Raw genomic sequence first — 23,944 nt, forward strand, 5'->3', positions numbered from 1 at the left:
TTATTGGTACAACATAACCTTAGAGGCATGGCACCTACATTTTTTAGTTTATAAACCTAAATATAATTGTTAACTTGGCGTACTAGCTTTATAACTGAATTTTTCAACTTTTAAATGAGCTTTTTACCTTTTTTTCTTGACTTGTTAACTTTTTTTCCAAGTTAATATACAGTGGGTAATATATCATTCAAGGGCTCATCTAATTGGTCAAATGCCAAAATAAGCCATGTAGCAGCATCTTTGCTGAATGGCTGGATATAGATCTTGTGCTTCTAGACCTCACTGAGGGACAGGGGGGATTCCATTTGTAAGGGGTATGCAAGTGATCACAAACAGTAACCTGCCCTATAAAGGGTTAAATTTTTTTGATAAACAGCATTATCTTGGTAAGTTGTTGAACAAATTTCCCATCAGTAAAGAAACACCCAACATAAATAAACCAACTTTTATATAGAGGTAAAACTGATTTCTTTGCTGTAAACATTGCAGATCATTTTAATTGAGACTGCTGGTTACTGAAATCTGGCAATTCAAGGAATACAATGAATAGAAATAGAATGAATCAAATTGTAGCTCCTACACTGCCATCTAGTGGTGTAAAGTATAAGCTACCAAAAAGAGTGCAAAAATGAAAGTTGTTACATTATTTTCTGAATTAGTAAATATAGAAAACAACAGTTATCATAATGATACTAATAATGTATGATAAATAACAATGACGTAGAATAATTTTCATCATTATAAGACATGGATTTAAAGTATATTGTAAATTCTGATACTATTGTTAAAGAAAACACTACAATAATATTGATAAATGATTGGCTTATTATCGTTTTAGCATTTCGTGTCTCTATTATATCATTACGTCCAGTACTACTTAGAAAATCTTTCGTTTTCATTTATTTACCTTGATCCCAGCCGGTCAGGGACTACAAACCCATAATCCCCCTCACTGATACGTCAAACACCTTTCAACCAATCATAGAGGGCTACCGATTCACGTGAACAACAGCGCAAGAGATTTGAATTATTTGCTAGGTGTGTTGTCTCGTTGAAGTCTGAATGCGGAGCGTAAACCATTTCAGAGGAATTTAAGGTTTGAATATTATTTTATTGAAGCTTATCTTATTTCCGTTTGTTGTCATTCATGCTAATAGCTCGCGATTATAGTCTATGTCTATGGTTGATAATGTCTGGAAACATGCTAGCAAGCTAACGTCCAATTAGCTCGACGTTAGCGTCAGTGTTGTAGTTTCCAGTTTTTCAATTGTGTTTTATAAGTCTATTTCAAGAGTCCCGTGTAGCACTGAACTGAGTGGGTCTGTTTCCCTCAGAGCAACAGAACACAGCAAGATGGACTGCCGAGCTAACAAAGGTAGACGTCAGTTCCTCCACTTTGCTCTGGAAGCGTTTTATTGACCGTTTTAACCTGTGTTATTTCTCCTAAACAGATCTCTGCTTTTTGCAAGATGAGAAGTTTGACTTCGACGTGTCCCTGTCACCGGTCAGGTGAGAGTTTACACATCAACACCCTTAATATTTTAGTAGCTAAAGTCTTTTTAACTTACAGAGTTGTTGTGCAGAATTATTAGTTTAACATCTTTTTATGTAGGATGTTTACAGGCAAATTAAGACATATTATCGTATAAACACTGAATAGATAGATAAACACTAAATATTTAAAATGTAATAAAAGTAATAATCATTGTGGAATTTCTGCTTTGGACAATATTGCTTATTCTCTTTCCATTCAGTTCAGTTTATTTAAATGGCACCAATTCACAACACATGTCATGTCAAGTCACTTTACAGAAACACTTCGACCAGATCATACAATCAGATTGGTTCGATGTTTTCTAAGAAATGCTGGTTGAATCAACTGATTGACTCTACAGCAATCCCTCACACCAAGCATGCTTGTGTTGACAGTGGAGAGGAGAACTCCCTGTTAAAAGGAAGAAACCTCCAGCAGAACTGTGCTCAGTGTGAGGGGCCATCTGCTGACACATGACTGGGGAGACAGAAACAGACATGCAGGAAAACGCACAGCCAGGCAGACAAGCTCTAAGTAGCTCCCATTTCTCTAATAACTATCAATTGGGAGCATATATATATATATATATATATATATATATATATATATATATATATATATATATATATATATAGTAGAATTGGTCCTAGCACTGATCCCTGTGGTACTCTATATATAACCCTGGAGCATGAGGAAGATTTAACATTAACGTGAATACATCTCTTAGATAAATAAGATCTAAATCAGCCTAGTGCTGTTCCTTTAATTTCTACAACATATTCATGTCTTTTAAAAATAATATTATGATCAACTGCAGCACTGAGATCTAACAGGACGAGCACAGATACAAGTCACTTATCTGAGGCCATGAGAATATCATTAGTGACTTTCACCAGAGCTGTTTCAGTGCTATGATGAGCTCTAAAGCCAGACTGAAACTCTTCAAAAAGTTCATTATGGTGTAAGTGGTCGCACACTTGTTTGGCAAGTGCTTTCTCAAAAAATGTATATAAGAAAGAAAGATTGGATATAGGTCTATAATTGACCAAGTCATCTGGATCAAGAGGTTGTTTCTTAACTAAAGGTTTAATTACAGCAACCTTAAAAGTATGGATCTAGATGGTCTCAATTTTCACAAATACACATATGTGATTTATACATGCACAGGACAGCACGATTCACACAAGCACAAAACAATCTACACACAAAGGACAAGATCCACAGACTCGCAGCGTGATTGACACAAGCACACAAGATCCACACATGCACAGAACAAGACCTCCTAGACAACCAGCAGTTGAATCATGATATGCGGCTAAACGCGTCATCAACGTTCAGATCAGGGAGGGGACCAGAGAAAATTAGAGTCTGATATTGTTTTGATAAACTTGCACGCCAAAGCAACACCAATATTGTTGACCTCTAATCGACGTAACCGGGTGTTATTACCTCCAGTGTGAATAACAATCTTACCATATTTAACCTTATCCTTAGCCAGCAGTTTCAGGTAGGATTTGATGTTTCCCAGTCTGGCCCCTGGGAGACATTTGACTATGGACCCCCGGTATCTCTAATGTCACATTTCTGACTATGGAGCTGCCAATTACCAGAGTGGGGTTCTCAGTGGGTGTGTCACTGAGCGGGACCTCAAATGTTGGCAAACTTGTCTGACTTTTGATCCACTTTGTTCTGCGCAGCGACTGTCCATTTGTAGCATTCTTGTCACTTCTTCTCTGTTGTGATAAAAAGATGACCCCGGCCACAGTAAGGTCAAGGGCTTTACAAAAAACTGATGCCTTCTGCTGTTATGTTTGTTTAGCGACCCCAGACAGCTATCAACCTGTCTGATAGGTTAGAACTCGATTGTAAGACTGCCCCACATTTTCACATTGTTTTTAACAAAAAAAACCCAAAAAACTTTCTCTTATTCGGGCCAATATGGTAAATGTTTTATAGTAAATCTAAAACTTCCTGTTTTGCACCCTCCTCTGGCGAACAAGAGGTTACTGCATCTGATTTTTGGTATTGCATTAGGGTCCGTGTAGCCTGACGTAGTCCTACTCAATTCTAGTCAGAATATGAGTCTGATACTGCTCCATAGAGCTGTGATTATGGAGCGTGTTTTGAACGAACCAGGAAAAAAAATGCCTCTGCACTCAATTGGATAGACCTACAACCAATAAGAGCAACGGAGTACGTGACGTATGTTAAGCGAGGCATAGTTGTTGTCAACAAAAATCAAAGTGTGCAGTTGCACGCCTAGAATAAGAAGATGAGCCTTGATCGCGTCGTGTTGATCTCTGTTCCTCTTTTAAAATTAATTTGCTGTCGATATCTTCTAGAACAGACCTAATAGCAGAATCTACTCACCTCAACTCTCCAGCGGCAGCCATTATTGTTGTCACCCAAGCGCGCATTGGTCACGTGGTTGATTACGTTACTGTTGATCATCTGTCCATTATCGTATAAAGCCCGCCCTGACAATTTGATTGGATTGCCTGACAGTGGGCGATAATACTCGCGCTACTATGGAGCAGAGCCAGACCGAACTTCCCGACCTCAAACCTTGTGGGCGGGACTAAGTTCGGAATGGCACCCAGGCTAGGGTCCGTGTACCTTCAGGCAATTTGTTTTTTTTCCGGAAAACCAAAACCAAAAACCGAAACTACTTCTGTGTTTCCATTTAAACGGAAAAACGGAAATCAAAGCCGTTTTTGTCAACACAATTTAGAAACGAAAAACTAAATGGGAAAAAAACGGTCCGTTTTTTGATTTCCCCAATTCTTTTTTCCATTTTCCTTTTAGGATTGAAAGACGAAGATGGTTTCACGGATGGCCTGGAAGTGCAGGAAAATATTTAAAAATAAAAGCCTTTTTTTTTCATTTAGTTTTTCGTTTCTAAATTGTGTTGACAAAAACAGAAAAACGGCTTTGATTTCCGTTTTTCCGTTTTTGATTTTAAATGGAAAAACGGAAGTAGTTTCTGTTTTTCATTTTGGTTTTCTGGGAAAAAAGAACGAATTGCCTGAAGGTACACAGACCCATTAGCCGGGGTTGTGTTGTAACTTGAGAGAACTGAAGCCAGCAGCTCCACTCTGTGCGGTGATGGTTTGCTTAGGGACTGACAAAAATTATGGTTGCCCCATTTTAAAGTTCAATAAGTGATAGAAAACTAGATAAAGCCAAGGCTGCATCATCTGCCTAGTATTGTAATTGGAGATTAGTTTTCTTTCAGTTACTCATACGACCTAAAAGCTTTTGGAAAAAGGAAAAAAAAAACACATGTTTTGAATGGTTGAAATGCCTGAAATTTTTACAAAAAGGTGATAATTTTTGAAATATCTGTGGCCGGAAGTTTCTTTGGAGTAATATAAGTTATGCTTTAAAATGTCAAACCTGTTTCTGTAGCTATGCAGAACTCTTGCTGACATAGTTTAGCTTCACTTCAAATTCTGTTAAAAAAGTATTAGTATCCCATTACTAAGCATAAAAAAGGGTCATAAGGCTAATGATCTGTGGAATATATCAATTGTAACCTAAATTATTTCTTATCGAATTAAATTTCACAGATTTACTTAATCCCTTGTAAGGGTAGACCTAATTCACTATTGATAAATGGGCATATCAATTTACTGAATAATGCTATTCGATATTTTACATATTAGGGTCTATTATTACAGAATTTGTTACTGACTCCAAGTTTTGTGTTTCATGTGTTTTGTCTTTTATGGTTAATTTTTCTAAAATGATTTATAAGAGAATCTAATTAAAGATCTGTGGTTTCAAAAGTACATTTGTTACTTAAGTAGAAGTATAGATACTGCAGTTTAAAACATTCTGGTAAAAGTTGAAGTATCAGCTTGACCTCTTTACTCAAGTAAAGGGGAAAAAGCATGAGCTCCAAAAACGACTTAAAGTATAAAATAACCTTAAAAAAAAACCAAAACAGCCATATACCACTATATGAATTGAAAGCTAAATTTTTCGACTATACTGTAAAATTATTTGAGTTATTTGAGATAAGGCCAACGATGAGGGAGGTATTGTTGTATTGTAAGTATTTCTACTTTGTTAATTGACAACTCTGTTAAAGATGGTAAAATAAGTTTTCACAGAAATCTGTCGTTGGCCTTCGTGGAAGTCTTTATGAGGCCTTTATTTAGTTTATAATCATCTTAAAGTAATGTTGTTAAGGGTATATTGTGCTGAAGAAAATTATCCTTATTGTTTTGTTGAAAGTTCCTTCAGCCTTTCTTAAGCTATACTATTGATCTTTTATAAAAAAAAAAAATGTAAATAAAGTACTTTTGATCATCTAAAAGTTGAAGAAATGAAATGTGGGGGGATTGAAAAATTACCTGGATCACAGCATGATAGTGCTACCATTATGCTGGACGGTAGATGCAGTGTTCTTGGGTCTGAAAGCCTCACTGTGACTGAGTCGGTTTTTTTTGTTAATTTAGTTTATGGTGTGTAAATATACAGACCCATCAGTAAGTTTGGCCCTGTGTGGGTGAGAGATGATCTACATTAAAATCTTGCTGCATAGTAATCTCTCCTGAAAAGGTCTCGAAACTATGTAGGGCTGAAACAATTAATCGGATTAATATTGATTAATCAATTATTAAAATATTCAACAAATTTAGTAATTGATTAATCGTTAACTGAAGTATAGAGACTCTGAAACATGCCTTTAGCTGATAGAGCAACCTAGTAATTATATCGAAATTGTAAAAATGTATAAACATTTGCTCTATCCAGAACTCCTCAAGTGGAAAAGTTTTAGCCTCACCTGATATAATTTAGCAAAAAAATTTTTTAGGGATCGATTTTTAATCGAATAATCAACAGATTAATGAGTTTGAAAAATAATCGTTAGTTGCAGCCCTTCATGAAGTTTAAAAACTGCATTATTGTGAAGTGTTTTTAAAATCATGTTTGTTTTGAGATTCTTGCGTTGATCCCAGCTGTGTGTTTGATCATCTGCAGCTCCACAGGTGAAGAAGAAGAAGAAGATGATGTTTTTGTAGGTAAAGACCTATCATCTCTGCTTGAGGAAGATTCTGGTGGTGTGCAGGAAAAATGGACCCCGCTGACTGGTGATCAGCTGGAAGCTGTGTGTGAAGAAGCCCATAGACTTGCCCGCCAGCTGCAAATTGGAGATACTCCTGGCGAGGACAACGACACAACCAAAACAACCTCTGATACAAAAATCAGCTCAGTGGCTGAGTGTGAAGAATTCACCGAGGACACTGAGGTTAAATTAGGAAAGCTGGGTCACACTGCCAGCGTCCTCAGCCCCATTAAGCGTCAAACCTTCTGCGTGCAGGACAGCCCCCTGAAGCAGCTGCCACCTGCCATCCAGCGGCAGCTGCTGCGAGGGAGCAGCTCCAGCAGAGCCTCATCCAGCCAACCTGCTGCCAAGCTTAGTACCCCCAGCCCCATGGTCGGTCCCAGATCTCAGTCCAGAACAACACTACGAGGGAAACCCTCGTTGGGCACTGTTGGAGTGCTGCCAAATAAACCTGTGGCTCCAACTGCTTCCCGTTCAGCCAGCAAGAACGGTTTGGATAAAACCAGACTTCAGCCGCCGAGCAGAGTAAATGCTCTTCCTTAGCCTTATCACAAATCAAGAACACAAAACAAAAACATTGTTGCTATGTGAACATTTCTTCTATTTAGACTACAGGTGTTCTGAGGCGGAGCCTGTCATCCCATCCTAATACCAGGGCGGAGTCCACGGAAGATTTACTCTCTGATTCGGTGAGCGTGGCCTCAGACACCAGTGACTGCTCCCTGAACTCCAGTTTGCTGGGTAAACGCAAACTGGCCCCGCCTTCCAAGGTAGCGCATGTAACCACTAGTCACCATGAGGACAGATAAATGGTTTTCTCTCCTTTGCTGACAAATGAAATACTTAGACAAGTTACCGGTATATGCCAAGACCAAGATCCAGTTATACATGATAAAATAAAGCTTTATACTCCTGTCGTCCCTCCTGTGCTGTAATGCCTTGCAGAGAACCGGCGGCATTGCGTATAGGGCTGGAAAGCATTGCTATCAAATTCTCAGTGACCTCAGCACGTTTCCTGCGTGAAAACTGACAGTGATTCTAACCTCTGTCAGTGTTTCCACCATGACTTTGGAGATATATCGATTTTTAGAGAGGCTGCTATAAAACGTAAAGCAGCTGAATCATATGATAGCAACTCAAAAAGCACACTTACACCCGACCGACCTGTTTAAGTAAAGATTTGCATTAAAAACGCTGCTGTACATTATTTTAAATCACGTCAGGGGTCGGCAACCCAAACTGCTCAAAGAGCCATATTGGACCAAAAAACAAATCTGTCTGGAGCCGCAAAAATTTAAGTCTTATATATGCCTCGTATGGCAACACGGGCTCTAAGTGTATTAGCCCACTATAAAAAAGGACTATGTGGGCTTAAATATATAATAAGCATTCATGATTAAAAGTTTATCCTGAAGCAAATGTCACATATTAGCATGAGGTGAGGGAGGAGCAGTGAACGCGCTCACTGTGTGGAATCAACTGTGCGCCGCTTCACCGCCCTTCATCGCGCGGTTTAAGTTTTGTTTCATTGATGAAAACATAGACACACTATAAAGGAATCTTTCTATGGTGGACGTGATTCTGTTGGGAGGAGTTGATGGAGTCATGAGGAACCAAGCAGGAACTGACATCCATCAGAGCAAAGCTCTCTAACCCTGAAATCTCACATCCTCCGTCACCAGCGTTCCTTGGTGATAGTTTTATTTTGAGGGGGGGGAAAATTCACATACCTGCATTAGAGCGCTACCCGTTTGATCTGTGGACGGTTTTTTCATGCATGCAACAAAACTAGCAGCAGTAGTGGAGTTAGGAGATGCAATCCATTTCTTAAATCTATCTTTGCTCTCCTCTGATTTATCTAGTTCTGCAATCGCACTTTTTCTCTCACTCCCAACTTTGTGATTGGCTGCATGTTTAGCCTTGCCTGAAAATGCCTTTCCAAATTACTATTTTTATTATTTGACAAATTGTCGTGCCAAAGCAAAAATGCAGGCAATCCTTCCGCATTGATAATGAAAGCAAATGATTCGGTCCTTTCTTCTTTGAATCCTCTGTTCTCACCTTCCTTTTTTCCCTTTGGGATCCATGGTCCGGGACACACCTGCAGCTTTCTTTGCCTGCCACCGCGCCGCGCTGAAACGTGTGTTGCAGGCTTTGACCACTGGTCTCTATGGCTATGACGCACATTTTCGGTGAAATAAATGTTTACATATATTATTTAAATTTATTTATTATACAAATGTTTAGAGCATTAGAAAACATAATGAATGTCTGTTTGACCTCCTGCACACCACATAAAAAAAAAAAAAAAAAAAAAAACATTTTTCAGAATTTTTTTGCAAAAGCTCCAGGGAGCCGCTAGGGTTGGGGGGGGGGCACTAAAGTGCTGCTGGTTGCCAACCCCCTCATTAGGCGATGTAAAATACTACCCACCTCTTAACAGTGCTATATTTGAAAGGTCCTGTAGAGGGAGCACCACTCAAAAAATAAAATTAAAATGGACTTGAACCCTTATTGGCAGGTCAAACCAAATGAAAGACAAAAGCTGCTCCCAAAATTTGGATCTGTTAATCTCCAACAATTATTTTATTTCTTTAACTGCGTCCATATTCTACAAAACAATGCAGACATGTCGTCTAATTAACTCTTGCAAAGAGCAATGAGATGCAGGGTCCCTTCTGAACTAACAAGTTGCCAACAAGCATGAGCATTACTAATAATGCTGAACTGAAAAGTTTTTTTTCCTCCTCATTCTTATCCAGTTCAGCCATGCCTGGCGTTTGCATTAATGCCATTTTCTTTGTTTCGCTCTAACAGGATGCTGGACTGAGAAAGATCTCACGTGTTAAAGCTCCAGCTGTTCAGACCTGCAGGGTCACAGAGAGGAAGAACACCTCTTCTTCTTCATCTTCAATGTCCAGCTTGAACTCCAGTATATCTTTGTCCCCTGCTAAAGGTGAGCTAAATGCTCTTACTGGTTGTCTATAGGGGGTCAACTAGAAGTTTTGGTTGGCCTGCTGATGAGCAGAGGCTGACTTGTAGTTTTCCCATGTTCTGTTTCTTATAGTTTAAGTTGTATTTGTCACCATGAGCTTATTAGCAGTGGATCAGTCACCCCAGCTGCACTAGTCACTTAACCAGTGATGCTGCGTAGGATTATTTTAGCAATCCAGTATTCTGTAAATGAATCTTTATCTGGATGAAGGATTAGTGCATTCTGCAGATAAATTAAGTTACTTAAGCTTGTTTAAATTAAGAATATGCTTGTAAAAAATGAAACTGTAATACAGCAGCATGTCTTTGGAGAAAATGTTGATATTTGTAGGAGAAAGAGGCAGCTGCTGCTAAAGCAACGTTTTAAACGTGTCTGAGGATCAGTGCTCTCTGTTTGAACATCAGTACAGCCTTGGTAGTGAAAATCATCACAAACAAGAGCATAAATCTTTCTTTCATATTTCATTATGGTTTTGAGACATTTTTTTTTATCAAAAAGCATAATAATGAAACGTAATCCTTAGTTGTGTGAAATGATTAGACTATTCCTGTTACGTTTAGTTTTTTGATGTGGAAAGATAGAAAATAAATAGGAAACAATATCAGAAGATATTCATTATACCCATCAAAAAAGGTAAGGGGCACTTTCAGATCAATGCTGGCTCTTTTAACCCCAAATGGCTCTTATTTTAGAATCTTTTGTAGTTCTATATTTTGCATGAATTTTTCAGAAATTGAAGCAACATTGTTGCTTTTAGCCACTGGGGGCGCTAGACCTGTAACTTCCTGGTTTAGTCCCTTTAAAGGAGAAGTTCGGTTTTTAACACTTTTAGCCCATTTTCTGTAGTGTCCAGGATGAAATCGAATGATCGACACCAAAATTTTGACAATTGGTCCTGTCTCTGCTTTTTGGCTCATTTAGAATCCACCTCTGGCTGCTTCAGAATGGCTTCCATAGAGCATGTCCGATAATGTCCTTAAAACAACCTTAAACGTTCTTTTTTTAAAATATGCTACTCACCGGGTCGTCAGCGCTGTTCAATGACGTTCCAAAAAAAGTTTCGTGAAGAAAAAACGTTCCTGTAGTGTTTTATTTAGCATTTTGTAAATCCCATTGAGTTCTGTTGGAATAGTCAATATTCCGCTGCCACCGGAAACGGAAATGGGGCCTGTTTACACAGTTGTAGTCTTTTCGCTTCACTCTGTGTACTCCGACGTCGAGAATCAAGAATCCACCTTTCGTATTCCATTTTCAGAGTTTTTTAAAGTGTTTAACAGAGACGTTAGCACCTCGACGTCGTAGTACACAGAGTGAAGCGAAAAGACTACAACTGTGTAAACAGGCCCCATTTCCGTTTCCGGTGGCAGGGGAATATTGACTATTCCAACAGAACTCAATGGGATTTACAAAATGCTAAATAAAACACTACAGGAACGTTTTTTCTTCACGAAACTTTTTTTGGAACGTCATTGAACAGCGCTGACGACACGGTGAGTAGCATATTTTAAAAAAGAAAGTTTAAGGTTGGTTTAAGGACATTATCGGACATGCTCTATGGAAGACATTCTGAAGCAGCCAGGGGTGGATTCTAAATGAGCCAAAAAGCAGAGACAGGACCAATTGTCAAAATTTTGGTGTCGATCATTCGATTTCATCCTGGACACTACAGAAAATGGGCTAAAAGTGTTAAAAACCGAACTTCTCCTTTAAAAGCAACCGGCAGTGCTGCAATTACAACAAACTAAACTGTCTAAAACTTGGCCACCATTGCTTTCCTTCTCAAGCTGTGGTTATATTCTTTGCCCTCTTAGGTAAACTAAACCCGCCCTTAAACCGGAGTCTGAGCAGTTCCACCGGCACCAGCAGCTTCAGCAAAGAGCCCCCTGTTCTGAACAGACCTCGCCGTTCCACTATCTGCACCTCTGCAGAGCCAGTCTCTTCCAGCACTAGATCTCAGTCACAGTCCAGCCAAGCCTTGAAGCTTCCTAATGGAGAGCGCGCCAAAATCGCCAGATTGACTCCCATGAAGAGAGCAGAGATCACGCCAATACAACCGACTCCTCCAAAGAGAATGATAGACAGACCTGTGTCTGTTAGCACAAGCAGCTCAGTCAAGCTGCAGAGCAGAGTGAAGACCAGATCCAACCCTCCGCATCATCCAACACCCAACATGGCAGAAAAAAGAGTGGAGCACGCGGACGGTGAGAACAGACAGAGATTTTACTTTTAACTAGGGCTGGGTATTTTCACCAAAGTCCTGAATCGATTCGATTTTGATTAATACAGTTCTAAATCGATTAATTTCAATTCAATCTGTTTTTACAATAATGAAAGGGGTTCAACTGTGTTTCAAAATACTCATGTATTTTATTTTTTTCCTTTCACATTAAACACAAAGCGCAAACTTGTAAATCGGACAGTTTAAACTTGAGATGTGAACAAAACTGTCTCAAAAGTGCAAACTTGTTTGTAAAAAGTGAAAAAGCGAAGCCTCACTCGAGTGAACAGACGTAACACAGCAGGCATGCATGAGCTGCATTATCTCCACTGCACAAACCATATTTGCAGTGTTGTCTGTAACAACTACAGGGTGTTTGCTGGTCAGCCCCCATTTGTTAAAGTCTTCAGTCAACCTGTTGGCTATAGTTGCAGCTGTCTGGCTTGAAGTCATCTGTAGTGCATCTTTCCTGCTTATTTGAATGTGAACGTCATGTGTGTCTCTATAAAACTAAACAATCTCATTCCCTAGACATTGATTTTGCAAAAATGTAAAGAAATCGATTCAAATCGATTAAATCGATTTTTGTACCCAGCCCTGCTTTTAACAGTATCAACATCTGCTTTTTCTTTTCTTTTTTTAATCTAAGCACTTCTGCACTTTATTCCTAAACACAAAGTGTCAAATTATGTAAATTGTGAGGGTCTTCGTCTGTCGCAGTCCATTCTCATCTGGTTCAAACCCAAACCAATTTTTTATTGTTTAATAATCTATTATTTCTCTCTCAGGCACCAAGGTGATGAAGCCAAAAAGGCTGTCAGTCAGCAGCACAGACAGGTACAGTAGATCCACACGACTGTAACCTATGGGTCTGCCCTCTGTGCTTCAACAGCGCTGCCCAGACCTTGTTCTTGTGATATCATAGCTCTATAGCTAAGGGCTCTGTGTTGTGCAAATATCAGATATTCAAGGCCCTCTAAATGTTATTTAATCAGATGATATTCAGACTGTCATATATATTATTCTGTAAACAACAATGAATGTGTGAATCAAGCTCAAATCATGGCCCAACAGATCATTGTCTACATATATGGAATTAATTTACCACACCTTCCATTCATAAATGAGAGTTTGATAACAAGAAATCATTCAGCCCCAGGTCACACACATTTCAGTTATAAACTATATAACTATAAAACTCTTGGCTGTATTAGTGAAACTCAGCTAAACTGAGGAAGAAAAAACATGGTAAAACCCATAATCAATAAAATGAAGCCATGATATCACAATTCGGCATGGGTTTTATGTTTGAGAACCAAAGTTTATCTTGAAGGATTACACTTCTACTTTACTTTATTTCCCCCTTAGGGTAATTTGGTTTTCAGGAGGGGAAAACAAACAAAAAACAAAGACATGGAAGGACATTTCATACTTACTTCACAAAAACCACATAAACAAGCAGGAAGGGCAGCTTGGGGTTGCTCACTTAGCTTAATGAACTGTAGTTCAAGGAGGAGGCAGAAGCAGACATACAGAAAGAAGCAGAGATACAAAAGGAAACCATCAACCAGCTCCACAGGCGGCCTCGTCCAGGAAACACACAGCCAGGCAAACAAAGTTCGAGCCAGCTCCCACATCAGAGGACAAAGAGAGCACAAACAGACACATTTAGAGAAACAGGACTGCACTGGAAAAACAGACCAAGCTCCAACATCTATAAACAAAGCTGTTTATAGCAGCAACACAGCCGATATTTCTCCCTGGCATGGTGTCACAGCCAAACAGAACCAGATGAAGCTACTATGAGAAAAAGCAGAGAGAGCATGACGTTAGAGATTGACCTAACAAATACTGCAGATTGGAAGAATAGAGATTGAATGATGAAAAGAGGCTCCCTCTGTTCTCCATCAGTCCAAGCCTATAGCAGCATAAAGAGATAGCTCAGGATAACGTTGGCCTCTCTAACTACAAGGTTTATTAAGAAGGAAAGATTTAAGGCTAATCTTAAAAGTAGATGGTTTACAGTAAGAAACACAGTACTGTTACAATGCTCTTTTTATTTAGTTTTACCTCTATGTGAGGAGATCACACTGAAAGGATAGGACTTATTTCCATGTCAGATCATGTTGCATTGGGTAAAGTGGAGAGAACAAATTCAGAAGTGAGAGAATGGGACTATAAGTAGTTATTTCTCTTTCTTGTTTGCCTAAAAAGCCTAATCAAACATTGCAGAAACTTTATAAGTAGCACTGACTTCAGATTATCTTTTTTTTTTTTTTTTTTTTATATATATTCAAATAAAAATTTTAGCTTTTGTTCCGAAGCAGGGAAGCATGTTTTTTTCATTTGGTCAGCCCAGCAATCAGGTGTTCAGTTAATCTGTGATCGTTTTTCTCTCCAACAGTCGTCCTCAGAAGCAGTCAACCGGTTCCTCTACGCCATCCATTGGCGGCTGCAAGCCTCTGCAGGTGGCTGCACGACGCCCATCAGCCCTCCCAACCCCGGTGAAGAGCAGGACGTCTACCTTCCAAGCTTCCTCAAATCAAACACAAACTTTCAGGTTGCCATCTAAGACAGATTCAAGCCTCACTCAAACTCCAAAACCAGCAGAGAAACAGTTGAGTTTTAGGTGAGATGTTTACAACTGTGTTTGAGGGGAGACGGTCACCTGAGACGATTCCCTGAAAAATCCCTCACTGCCCTGTTCCTTATGGTGTCTCTCTGTAGCCCTGCTCCAAAAGAACAACAAGAAGAGCCTCTTCATCACCCTGAGGTCCGGCCCTTCAGTCTTGAGGAGGAGGCCCCCTCTGCCCCCCAGCTTTCAAACAGTCCAGGCACGAAGCAAACACATAGTGATGATCACGGCACCTTAACAGTGAGCGAAACTGTTCCAACTGGAAACCCAACAGCACTGGAGAACAGCACAGCCAAGACCCAGGAGGTCAGTAGTTCATCTTTATTCAGGCTCATGAATGGTATATAGTGAAAATACGAAGTTAGTCTCTTGTTGTGCAGCCTGACGTGGCAGTCATATAATAGCTTTACCTGAAAGGCAATAGAAGAAAGCTTAAAAAACAGGATGATTAGCTCTTTAATCTCAAACAGAACAATATATCCGTGACAACAGACTTTTCTTTTAGCTGTAGGAAGAACAAGCAAACAAATGTGAGCTGTGTTTTGAAATCTCTTAAAGATTTAAGAGACTGTTTAAAGGTCAAAGTAGTTTTTTAAGACATAATTATGCTAATTCTAACCTCGCGATTTTACAAAATCCGCTCTAAAGATAAGTCTGTGTAGATCGGAAAGTAAAACAATCTTCCAGACCTACACATGATCACTGTTTATTTATAAAGCACCACGTCACAAAGTATCATCTCAAGGAACTTTTACAGTGACAATTTAAACCGTACAGACAAATAGGTTGAATGTTTTCTGAGGACTCCCAGTGCAAGGATTGCTCTGTCTGTGAAAAACAGTTAAGCGGTCAAGTTCTGAGCCAGTTTTCATGTTTGAAAGGATAAAGGAGAGCACATATTCCTGAGAGAAATAGGACTAACCTTGAAAAGTCAAGTCAAGTCAGCTTTTATTGTCATTTTCTACATATGTACAAGACATACAAGGGAAATGAAATTACGTTTACTCTCTGCAATATACAAATATACAAGAAATATACAAGACTAACATTTAAAAACTGACATAAAGTGCGGGACATGACAGGTAAGAGTGGTAAGATAAATATAAGTATGAAATATAAACATTACAATAAAAAGCAATAAAAACAGCAGCAATAGTTTGTTCCAGGCTGAGGTAGTGCAGGTAAGGTGCAGTCTCTGGTACAGTGTGTGTGTGTGGGTGTGTGTGAGAGAGAGAGAGAGAGACAGAGAGAGAGAGAGAGAGGGGAGGCAGTCTTAGCTTCCTGTCTGCCTGGTGGCTGGAGCAGACCGTGTGGGGAGGGGGTGGAGGGAGTTCAGCATTCTGATGGCCTGGTGGATGAAGGTGTTCGCCAGCCGGGTGGTTCTGGACCGTAGGCTTCTGTACCTCTTTCCGGAGGGCAGGAGACGGATCAGGTTGTGTGCTGGGTGGGTGTCATCCTTCAAAATTATGAGGGCTTTGCGGGTGAGGCGGCTGGAGTAGATGTCTTGCAGGGAGGGGAGAGGTGCCTTGATGATCCTCCCAGCTGTGTTCACTATACGTTGCAGGGCTTTCCTGTTGTAGTCAGTGCAGCTCCCGCCCCATACAGTGATACAGCTGGTGATGATGCTTTCAATGGCTCCTCTGTAGAAGGAGGTCATGATGGCTGGTGGGGCACTGGCCTGATTCAGCTTCCGCAGGAAGTAGAGGCGTTGTTGGGCTTTCTTGACCAGTGATGCAGTGTTGGTGGTCCAGGAGAGGTCGTCGCTGATGTGCACTCCTAGGAATTTAGTGCTGCTCACCCTCTCCACAGCAGCGCCATCGATGGTCAGTTGCAGGAGTCGGCGGGGACCTTTCTGGAAGTTGACAACAATCTCCTTTGTCTTGCTGACATTCAGTAGGAGGTTGTTGTCACTGCACCACTTGGCTAGGTGGTCCACCTCTGTCCTGTAGTGTGTTTCGTCACCGTTGGAGATGAGTCCCACCAGGGTTGTGTCGTCTGCAAACTTCACCAGGTGGTTAGTGCTGTGGGTTGTTTTGCAGTCGTGTGTGAGTAGGGTGAAGAGCAGAGGGCTTAGCACGCACCCTTGTGGAGCTCCTGTGCTCAGCGTGATAGTGTCCGAGGTGTTGTTACCGACGCGCACAACTTGCGGTCTCTGGCACAGGAAGTCCAGCAGCCAGTTACAGAGGGAGGTGCTGAGGCCCAGTTTGTCCAGTTTGCATATCAGCTGTTGGGGTATAATTGTATTGAATGCTGAGCTGAAGTCGATGAACAGCATTCTCACATAAGAGTTTTTTTTCTCCAGGTGAGTGATGGCTGGGTGCAGAGCTGAGTTGATGGCGTCCTCTGTGGAGCGCCGGGGTCTGTATGCGAATTGAAAGGGGTCCAGGGTGGGGGGGAGGATGGATTTGATATGTGTCATGACCAGCCGTTCGAAGCACTTCATGATGATGGGTGTCAGTGCTACGGGACGGTAATCGTTGAAGCAGGATGGAGATGGCTTCTTTGGCACCGGTATAATGGTGGCGGCTTTGAAGCAGGAGGGGACGACGGCTTGTTGTAGTGAGGTGTTGAAGATGTCGGTGAAAACATGCTTTAATTCCTCGGCACAGTCCTTCAGCACCCGTCCGGGGATGATGTCTGGGCCTGTTGCTTTGCGTGGGTTGATCCTGGTGAGAGCCCTCTTCACGCTATTGACAGGTAGACAGAGTGCTAGGTCGTGTGGCGGGGGAGGTGTTTTCTGTGGGTGGGTCTTGTTGTTTTCCTCAAAGCGTGCGAAAAAGCTGTTGAGGTCATTCAACAGGGATGTGTTGTTGTCGCAGCTCCGAGGTGATGGTTTGTAGTCAGTGATAGCTTGGATGCCTTTCCACAAGCTCCGTGCATCTTTGCTATCACTGAAGTGGGAGGTTATTTCCTGTGTGTATTCCTTTTCGCCTTTTTGATGCCACGTGACAGGTTGGCCCTTGCTGTTTTCAGGCTCGCTTCGTCCCCAGCTTTGAAGGCTTTGTCTCTAGCCCTCAGCAGCCTGTGGACATCCCCTGTCAACCATGGCTTCTGGTTGGCCCGGGTGATTATTGTTTTTGTGTCCGTGACATCATCTATGCATTTTGTGATGTAGGAGGTGACTGTATCGGTGTACTCTTCAATGTCTATTTGGTTGTTGTTGTTGGTGGCAGCTTGTTTAAAAATGTCCCAGTCAGTTATTTCAAAACAGTGTTGGAGAGCGGCCTGAGCACCATCTGGCCATACTCTCACCTCCTTTGAAACCGGTTTGGCGAGTTTTGCCTTTTGTCTGTATGCAGGGAGTAGGAGAACAGTTTGATGGTCAGAGAGTCCGATTGGGGGGAGGGGCACTGCTCTATAGGCATCTTTGATGGGTGTGTATGCCATGTCCAGAATGTTTTTTCCCCTTGTTGGAAATTTCACATGTTGGTGGTATTTTGGAAGGACGGTTTTTAGGTCGGCATGGTTGAAATCGCCGGCGAGAATCATAAAACCGTCCGGGTGTTTTGTCTGTTGCTCACTGATTGCCTGGTACAGTTCGTGTATAGCCGCATTTCTCATTTCTGGGGGAAAGTAAATTGCGACGAGCAAAATCACGCTGTATTCCCTCGGCAAGTAAAATGGGCGGCACTTTGTGATCATAAACTCTGCCAGTTGTGAACAGTGTCTATAAACTACCGTTACATCCTTGCACCACTCATCCCGAATGTAAACACAAACACCCCCTCCTCGTGTTTTACCTTCTTTCTTGAGTGCTCTGTCCGAACGGTAGCATGTCAGCTGATCCAGTTGTATGGCCGAGTCTGGGATGTTGTCGTGTAACCAGGATTCCGTGAAAATGTACACACAACAGTTGTCTAATGTCCGGTTCCCCGACCTCAAGAGTCTGATATGGTCCATTTTATTGTCCAGTGATCTCACGTTTGCAAGCAGAATGGACGGTATAGCAGGTCGAGAGGGGTTAGCTGCTAGCCTGTAGAAGATACCCCCGCGCTTCCCCCTCTTCCTTGTCCTCGAGCACCGCGGCCGGTGCCTCCTTGCCTGGTTAGATGCTTTAGGCGACTCCGTGGGGGTGCGCAGGATTCCCAGCTCCTGCAGCAGATTCTTTGTTTCCTCTTCCAAACTCCAGATCTTTCTGTTCCTTATATCCAATAAATCCTGTCGGCTGTTCATGCGTTCCGACACACACTGACGCGAAAGACACTTTGAAACGCACATTTTTTTTTTACAAATAACAAACAAAACAAAACAAAAAAACACGGGAGAGAGAGAGGGTCGCTGCGTCTATGCGCGCCGCCACAGACAGGTTCATCTCATTAGTTGCGTTTCCATTACAACATTCTCATTTCAGAAATGCAAATTTTCTAATTTATTTCCATTAAATAAGTAATGCAATTAAATTGCATGTTTGTTCACCTGATGAGTTGTAGAATCAACATGGATGTAAACACATGAGATACAGTGAGGAGAATAAGTGTTTGAACACCCAGCTATTTTTGCAAGTTTTCCCGATTAGAAATCATGGAGGGATCTGAAAGTGTTGTCTTAGGTGCATGTCCACTGCGAGAGACATAATCTAAAAAAGTAATCCAGAAATTACAATATAGGATTTTTTTTGCTATTTATTTGTATTATACAGCTGCAAAAAATATTTGAATACCTGAGAAAATCAATGTTAATATTTGGTACAGTAGCCTTTGTTTTCATTTACAGATGTCAAACGTTTCCTGTAGTTTTTCACAGGTTTGCACACACTGCAGGAGGGATTTTGGCCCCCTCCTTCACACAGATCTTCTCTAGATCAGTCAGGTGTCTGGGCTGTCACTGAGAAACACAGCGAGTTTGAGCTTACTCCTTTTATTGGGCTTAGCACTGGAGATTGGCCAGGCTACGCCAGAACCTTGATATACTTCTTCCAGAGCCACTCCTTGGTTATCTTGGCTGTATGCTCTGGGTCATTGTCATGGTAGAAGACCCAGCCTCGACCCATCTTCAATGCTCTAAATGAGGGAAGGAGGTTGTTGGTCTCCATGTCTCATGTGCAGGAAAATACCCCCAAAGCATGATGTATCCACCCCCGTGCTTCACAGTAGGGATGGTACTCATCATTCTTCTTCCTCCAAACACGGTTAGTGGAATTATGACCAATAAGTTCTATTTTGGTCTCATCTGACCACTTGACTTTCTCCAGTGACGACTCTGGATCATCCAAATGCTCACTGGCAAACTTGAGACCGGCCTTGACATGTGCTGGTTTAAGCAGGGGAGCCTTCTGGGCCATGCATGGATTTTAAACCATGAAATCTTAGAGTATTACCAACAGTAACCTTGGAAACAGTGGTCCCAGCTCTTTTCAGATCATTGACCAGCTCCTATACAGGAGGAGCTGGTCAATGATCTGAAAAGAGCTGGGACCACTGTTCCACCGGGACCACTGTTCTGGGCTGATTTCTCACCTTTCTTAGGATCACTGAGACCCCACGAGGTGAGATCTTGCATGGGGCCCCAGTCTGAGGAAGATTATCATTTTTTCTAATGATTGCTCCAACAGTGGACCTTTTTTTTTTTTACCAAGCTGCTTGGTAATTTCCCTTTAGCCCTTTCCAGCCTTGTGGAGGTTTACAATTTTGTCTCTAGTGTTTTTCTCTAGCTAGTCAGCTCCTTGGTCTTGGCCATGTTAGTAGTTGGATTCTTACTGGTTGTATGGGATGGACAGGTGGCTTTATGCAGCTAACGACCTCAAAGAGGTGCATCTAATTTAGCATAATAAATGGAGTGGACCATGGTGACTCTTGAAGTAAGGGCAAGTTACCACAGAAAATAATTTATTATTTTGAAAAGTAATAAGATGTTTTGTTTTTTTCTTATGACTTCCTGTCCCGCGGGATCTGCTCTGTGCCGCCTTGCTCTGTTGAGCTTCATCATTCGGTGAAATATAAAACAAGTTCAACATTTGAGAAATCAAGGCTGAATAAAGGTTTCATTTTCAGTTCAAGACGTCACGTAATGAATGTTGCTTCAACTTCTCGAAATTGACTAATTTAATTAAACTTTGGTCCGATGTTCCCTTGCCGTCTGAGTAGCTCAGTGGGCTGAAATATTTCCTCAGGAAAATGCATGTTTTTCCACACAGTCATCTGCAAATTAAACTGCTCTCCACCTACATTTGTAGGTGATGTGCTCCTCTTCCAGCGACTGCAGAGACCAACACCTCACTAACGGCTTCTGTAGCCTGTGTGTTGCAGCTACTATAGCGGCAGTGTGTTGATGATGATGGGAAGCACATATGCCCAATTCTTCACTACTTTTATATTAGTCATGCTACTCTTGGCTTTTCAAATATAAAACACCTTGCAGTTTTGTGGGAGTGGATCAGTGTCCTACAGTCAGTTTCACTTAATTTATTTTTGTTTAATGTATCACAATTTAGGCAAAATATAAATTTTAAATATACAGAGGACATCAACCCAGTGTTCTCAATGGTAGTTACGGCCCTGCAAAAGTTGTACTGTCCCAATAACCAATTAGAACATTAGTTCTATCTATGCTACTACTGCGGTTGCTTGAGAGAATCCACGTCGTTTAACGCGTTCGATGGAACTGCTTGATAATGCGGGTATAATACTTTTAGCCCTGTCTTCTCTGGCCCCAGGTTCTTCTGCTGGATCTCCCACCTCCGGCCCTCCAACCTCAAGAAAAACTCCTCATTGATCTAGCCAACACCCCTGACCTGATCCGCACCAACACCAAGACCTGCACCACCACCAACCAGGTTACTTACAACTGTTGCTTCTCTAAGGCTCTCTGGTTCTGTTTTCTATCTCGAAGCCCTTCTGGTTGATGTAGCACTATTCACACATGACAGAATTTATTCTAAAGCAGCAACGGATTAATCGATATTAACGGCCATGCTTTACAAACAGGAACCCTAATAATAAGCAACAGCTGGTTCTATGTGAGGAAGTTGCTTAGTGGTTGTTGATTAGAAGGGGAACATCTATATAATACCGCTGTGCATTAACAGTTGAAGCTTATGCTAACACATTGTCTTGGATAAATAAAGAGGTTTAATAGAGACAAAATTAAACAAATATAGCATCAAAGTATTTAGCTATAAATATATGAGAGGACTGTGTCATGAAATATAAAATAACATTTTTAAAATGTACCATTTTATAATTACATTTACTGTTGAAATAATTAAATGTCAAATTAAATTGTTCAATTAAAAATTAAAATAATTAAAGGACTCATTGCACCTTTTAAATAAACCTTTTATATTCTGTCATTAAATTTATTAACATTAGGGCTGCAACTAATGATTATTTTGCAAATCGGTTAATCTGTCAATTATTTTTGTTTAGTTTAATTGATTATTAATCTAATAGCCAAAGGTTCCTTAAAGAAGACTTGTTATTAAATTAAACCAGGTGAAACAAAAACTTTTTCTCTTGAGGAGTTCTGGATAGAGCATATTGATGGAAGAAAAAAAAATATATTATCATAAATGCAGAATGTTTTTATTGTTTTTTTACCATCTTGGTCTAATAACTGCTCTAAGTGGCTCGGTCTGTCAGTTAAAGCCTCTTTTAGAGTCTCACACTCCGGCTAATGATTAATTGATTACTAAACTAGTTGACGATTATTTCAATGATTAATCACGATTAATCTGATTAATTATTTCAGCCCTAATTAACATACATTTTAATCATTTTACAGTGATGAAATGAGTCACCCTTAAATAATTTATTTCAGGGTGACTCGTTTAAGTATTTAAACTTTCAGCTTCAGCCAGAAACTTAAAAAAAAATGTCCTGTTTATTTTTTTTATTGTTTTACTCTAAAGTCAATATTTACGTTGCAACAGTTGCAAATTTTATTGCAATTTATTTGCAGAACATTAAGTGTGCAACTGCAGCCTCCACATCCTTAGTTTGGTCTGTAGAAAGTTTGAGATGATATTGACTTTAGAGTTGACACCGAGGCCATGAAACAAATGCAGAAGAAATAGATGAAACATATATGTGAAAGGTTTTTATTTTAATGACATTTTAATGTTTACCATTACAATTTAAAATTTATATTTAATGGTACATTTATCTGTTTCAATTTACACTTTACGATTTTATGATAAATTGAATGATACATTTAATGAAATAAATATAAAATTAAATAGCACATTTAATTAGTTAATGGTATATTGATCACATAATATATTATGATGGCCTTTGATCTGCAACCTTTAGATGTGTCCGTTTTAACACACCTTGGTTTTATAATTAGGTGATTGGCAGGACAGTAGGACGAACCTGATAACATCCTGAGGACGACTTTCAGCCATTCAGAGCAGATTTTTTACTTGGCATATATCTAGAGCCTGGAGTTTGACACCTGGATTGTACGCAATATATATTTTTCTACGCAAAACAGCGAATAAATCAGGCTAATACTTATACAAAGCAATGTGAACGTGTATTTTCATCTCATCAAATATATCTATATTCATATATATCAAATATATGAAAGGCCACATAAATATTTAGCCAAGGTGAGAGGTTTAACTAAGTTTCTTGTGCTTACAAATAAATGATTAAATGTCCTTTCTGTTTTGCCTCAAAACATGATTTATATCTAATAATAATCTCTCAATCTTTTCCCCAGCTTATTGACCTGAGCTCACCTCTTATCAAATGGAGTCCAGAGGAAAAAAAAGAGAACCAAGCTCCGCTCATAAACCTGTCCTTCTGATCCTCCTGAAGCTTCAGACATCTCCAGTTTATAACTCCAATCAGTTTTTCTTCAGAAGCCCAGGACAGTCTAATTAATGCATTCTCAGGAAGTCCTCGTTACGCCAGAGGATTATGTCTGAAACGATGATTGTCCGCTTGCTTTGCTTCTCTTCAGCTGATTAGACTTTTAATTTTACTCCCTGCTTCTTTTATTGTCTGAATAAATGTTAATCAATACTGTAAATCTTGTTTGCCTTTGTGTGCTTGTGGTCGGAAAATTCAGATTTCTCTTATTTCATATATTAATTTATCCTATTTACTCACAATAAAAGGTTTAAACTCAGCGTGTTTCTCCTGAAAGGCCACACAATTCCCCTGTGTGAGGGTGTTTAAAGACCAGATATAGCTTCTTCTGCTTTATCTGCTGTAAGCCAACCTTTTATCCCAGGTTGGCTTACAGCAGATACTAACTGGTTCTCTGTTTATTGACTAGATTTAAATTACCTGCAGACAGATAAACTGAAAAGCGGCCATTTTACTGTTGACCCAGTTACAGGAGGTTGGGTAAAGATGGGAGGCTAAGGGTTCCAGGAATCTACCTAAACCCCCCCATAGTGAGAGAAAAAGGCCTGAATGGTATGCATACAATAATTACAAACTTTGATCATTTATATTAATGCCATTTGTTTGTTTTCTGTTTGTCTTATCTGTTGTCTGTAGTTTGTGATTGTTGTCCATTTGTGAAATGATAATTTAGTT

The 23,944-nt window shown here is 40.3% G+C and overlaps 1 protein-coding gene across 2 annotated transcripts; it reads left to right on the plus strand.

Annotated features, from left to right (window-relative positions):
- Positions 1–976: 976 nt before the first annotated feature.
- On the plus strand, positions 977–23,856 carry gtse1 (G-2 and S-phase expressed 1). Of its 2 annotated transcripts, none has more exons than XM_038280532.1 (12): positions 977–1,096; positions 1,335–1,375; positions 1,452–1,509; positions 6,524–7,133; positions 7,217–7,378; positions 9,426–9,564; positions 11,415–11,804; positions 12,610–12,658; positions 14,226–14,450; positions 14,549–14,762; positions 21,109–21,228; positions 23,118–23,856. In XM_038280532.1, the coding sequence occupies exons 2-12, from the start codon at positions 1,354–1,356 to the stop codon at positions 23,202–23,204; spliced, it is 2,076 nt and encodes a 691-aa protein (XP_038136460.1). In that variant the 5' UTR covers positions 977–1,096; positions 1,335–1,353; the 3' UTR covers positions 23,205–23,856. The 2 variants fall into 2 exon arrangements, with proteins under 2 accessions (XP_038136460.1, XP_038136461.1); XM_038280533.1 differs by having other exon boundaries at positions 1,063–1,096; positions 1,282–1,375.
- The last annotated feature ends 88 nt before the right edge of the window (positions 23,857–23,944 follow it).

This window comes from Cyprinodon tularosa, unplaced genomic scaffold (genome assembly GCF_016077235.1).
Source record: "Cyprinodon tularosa strain WSP-4 unplaced genomic scaffold, ASM1607723v1 ctg160, whole genome shotgun sequence".
Classification (NCBI taxonomy): Eukaryota; Metazoa; Chordata; class Actinopteri; order Cyprinodontiformes; family Cyprinodontidae; genus Cyprinodon; species Cyprinodon tularosa.

What these genes read in the sequence shown, in the direction of transcription:
- gtse1 (XM_038280532.1), top strand. Translation starts at nt 1,354, where the DNA reads ATGGACTGCCGAGCTAACAAAG. An exon ending in GAGAAACAGTTGAGTTTTAG is followed by an intron (nt 14,451 to 14,548) that starts GTGAGATGTTTA and finishes GTCTCTCTGTAG; the next exon opens with CCCTGCTCCAAAAGAACAAC. An exon ending in CCTGCACCACCACCAACCAG is followed by an intron (nt 21,229 to 23,117) that starts GTTACTTACAAC and finishes TCTTTTCCCCAG; the next exon opens with CTTATTGACCTGAGCTCACC.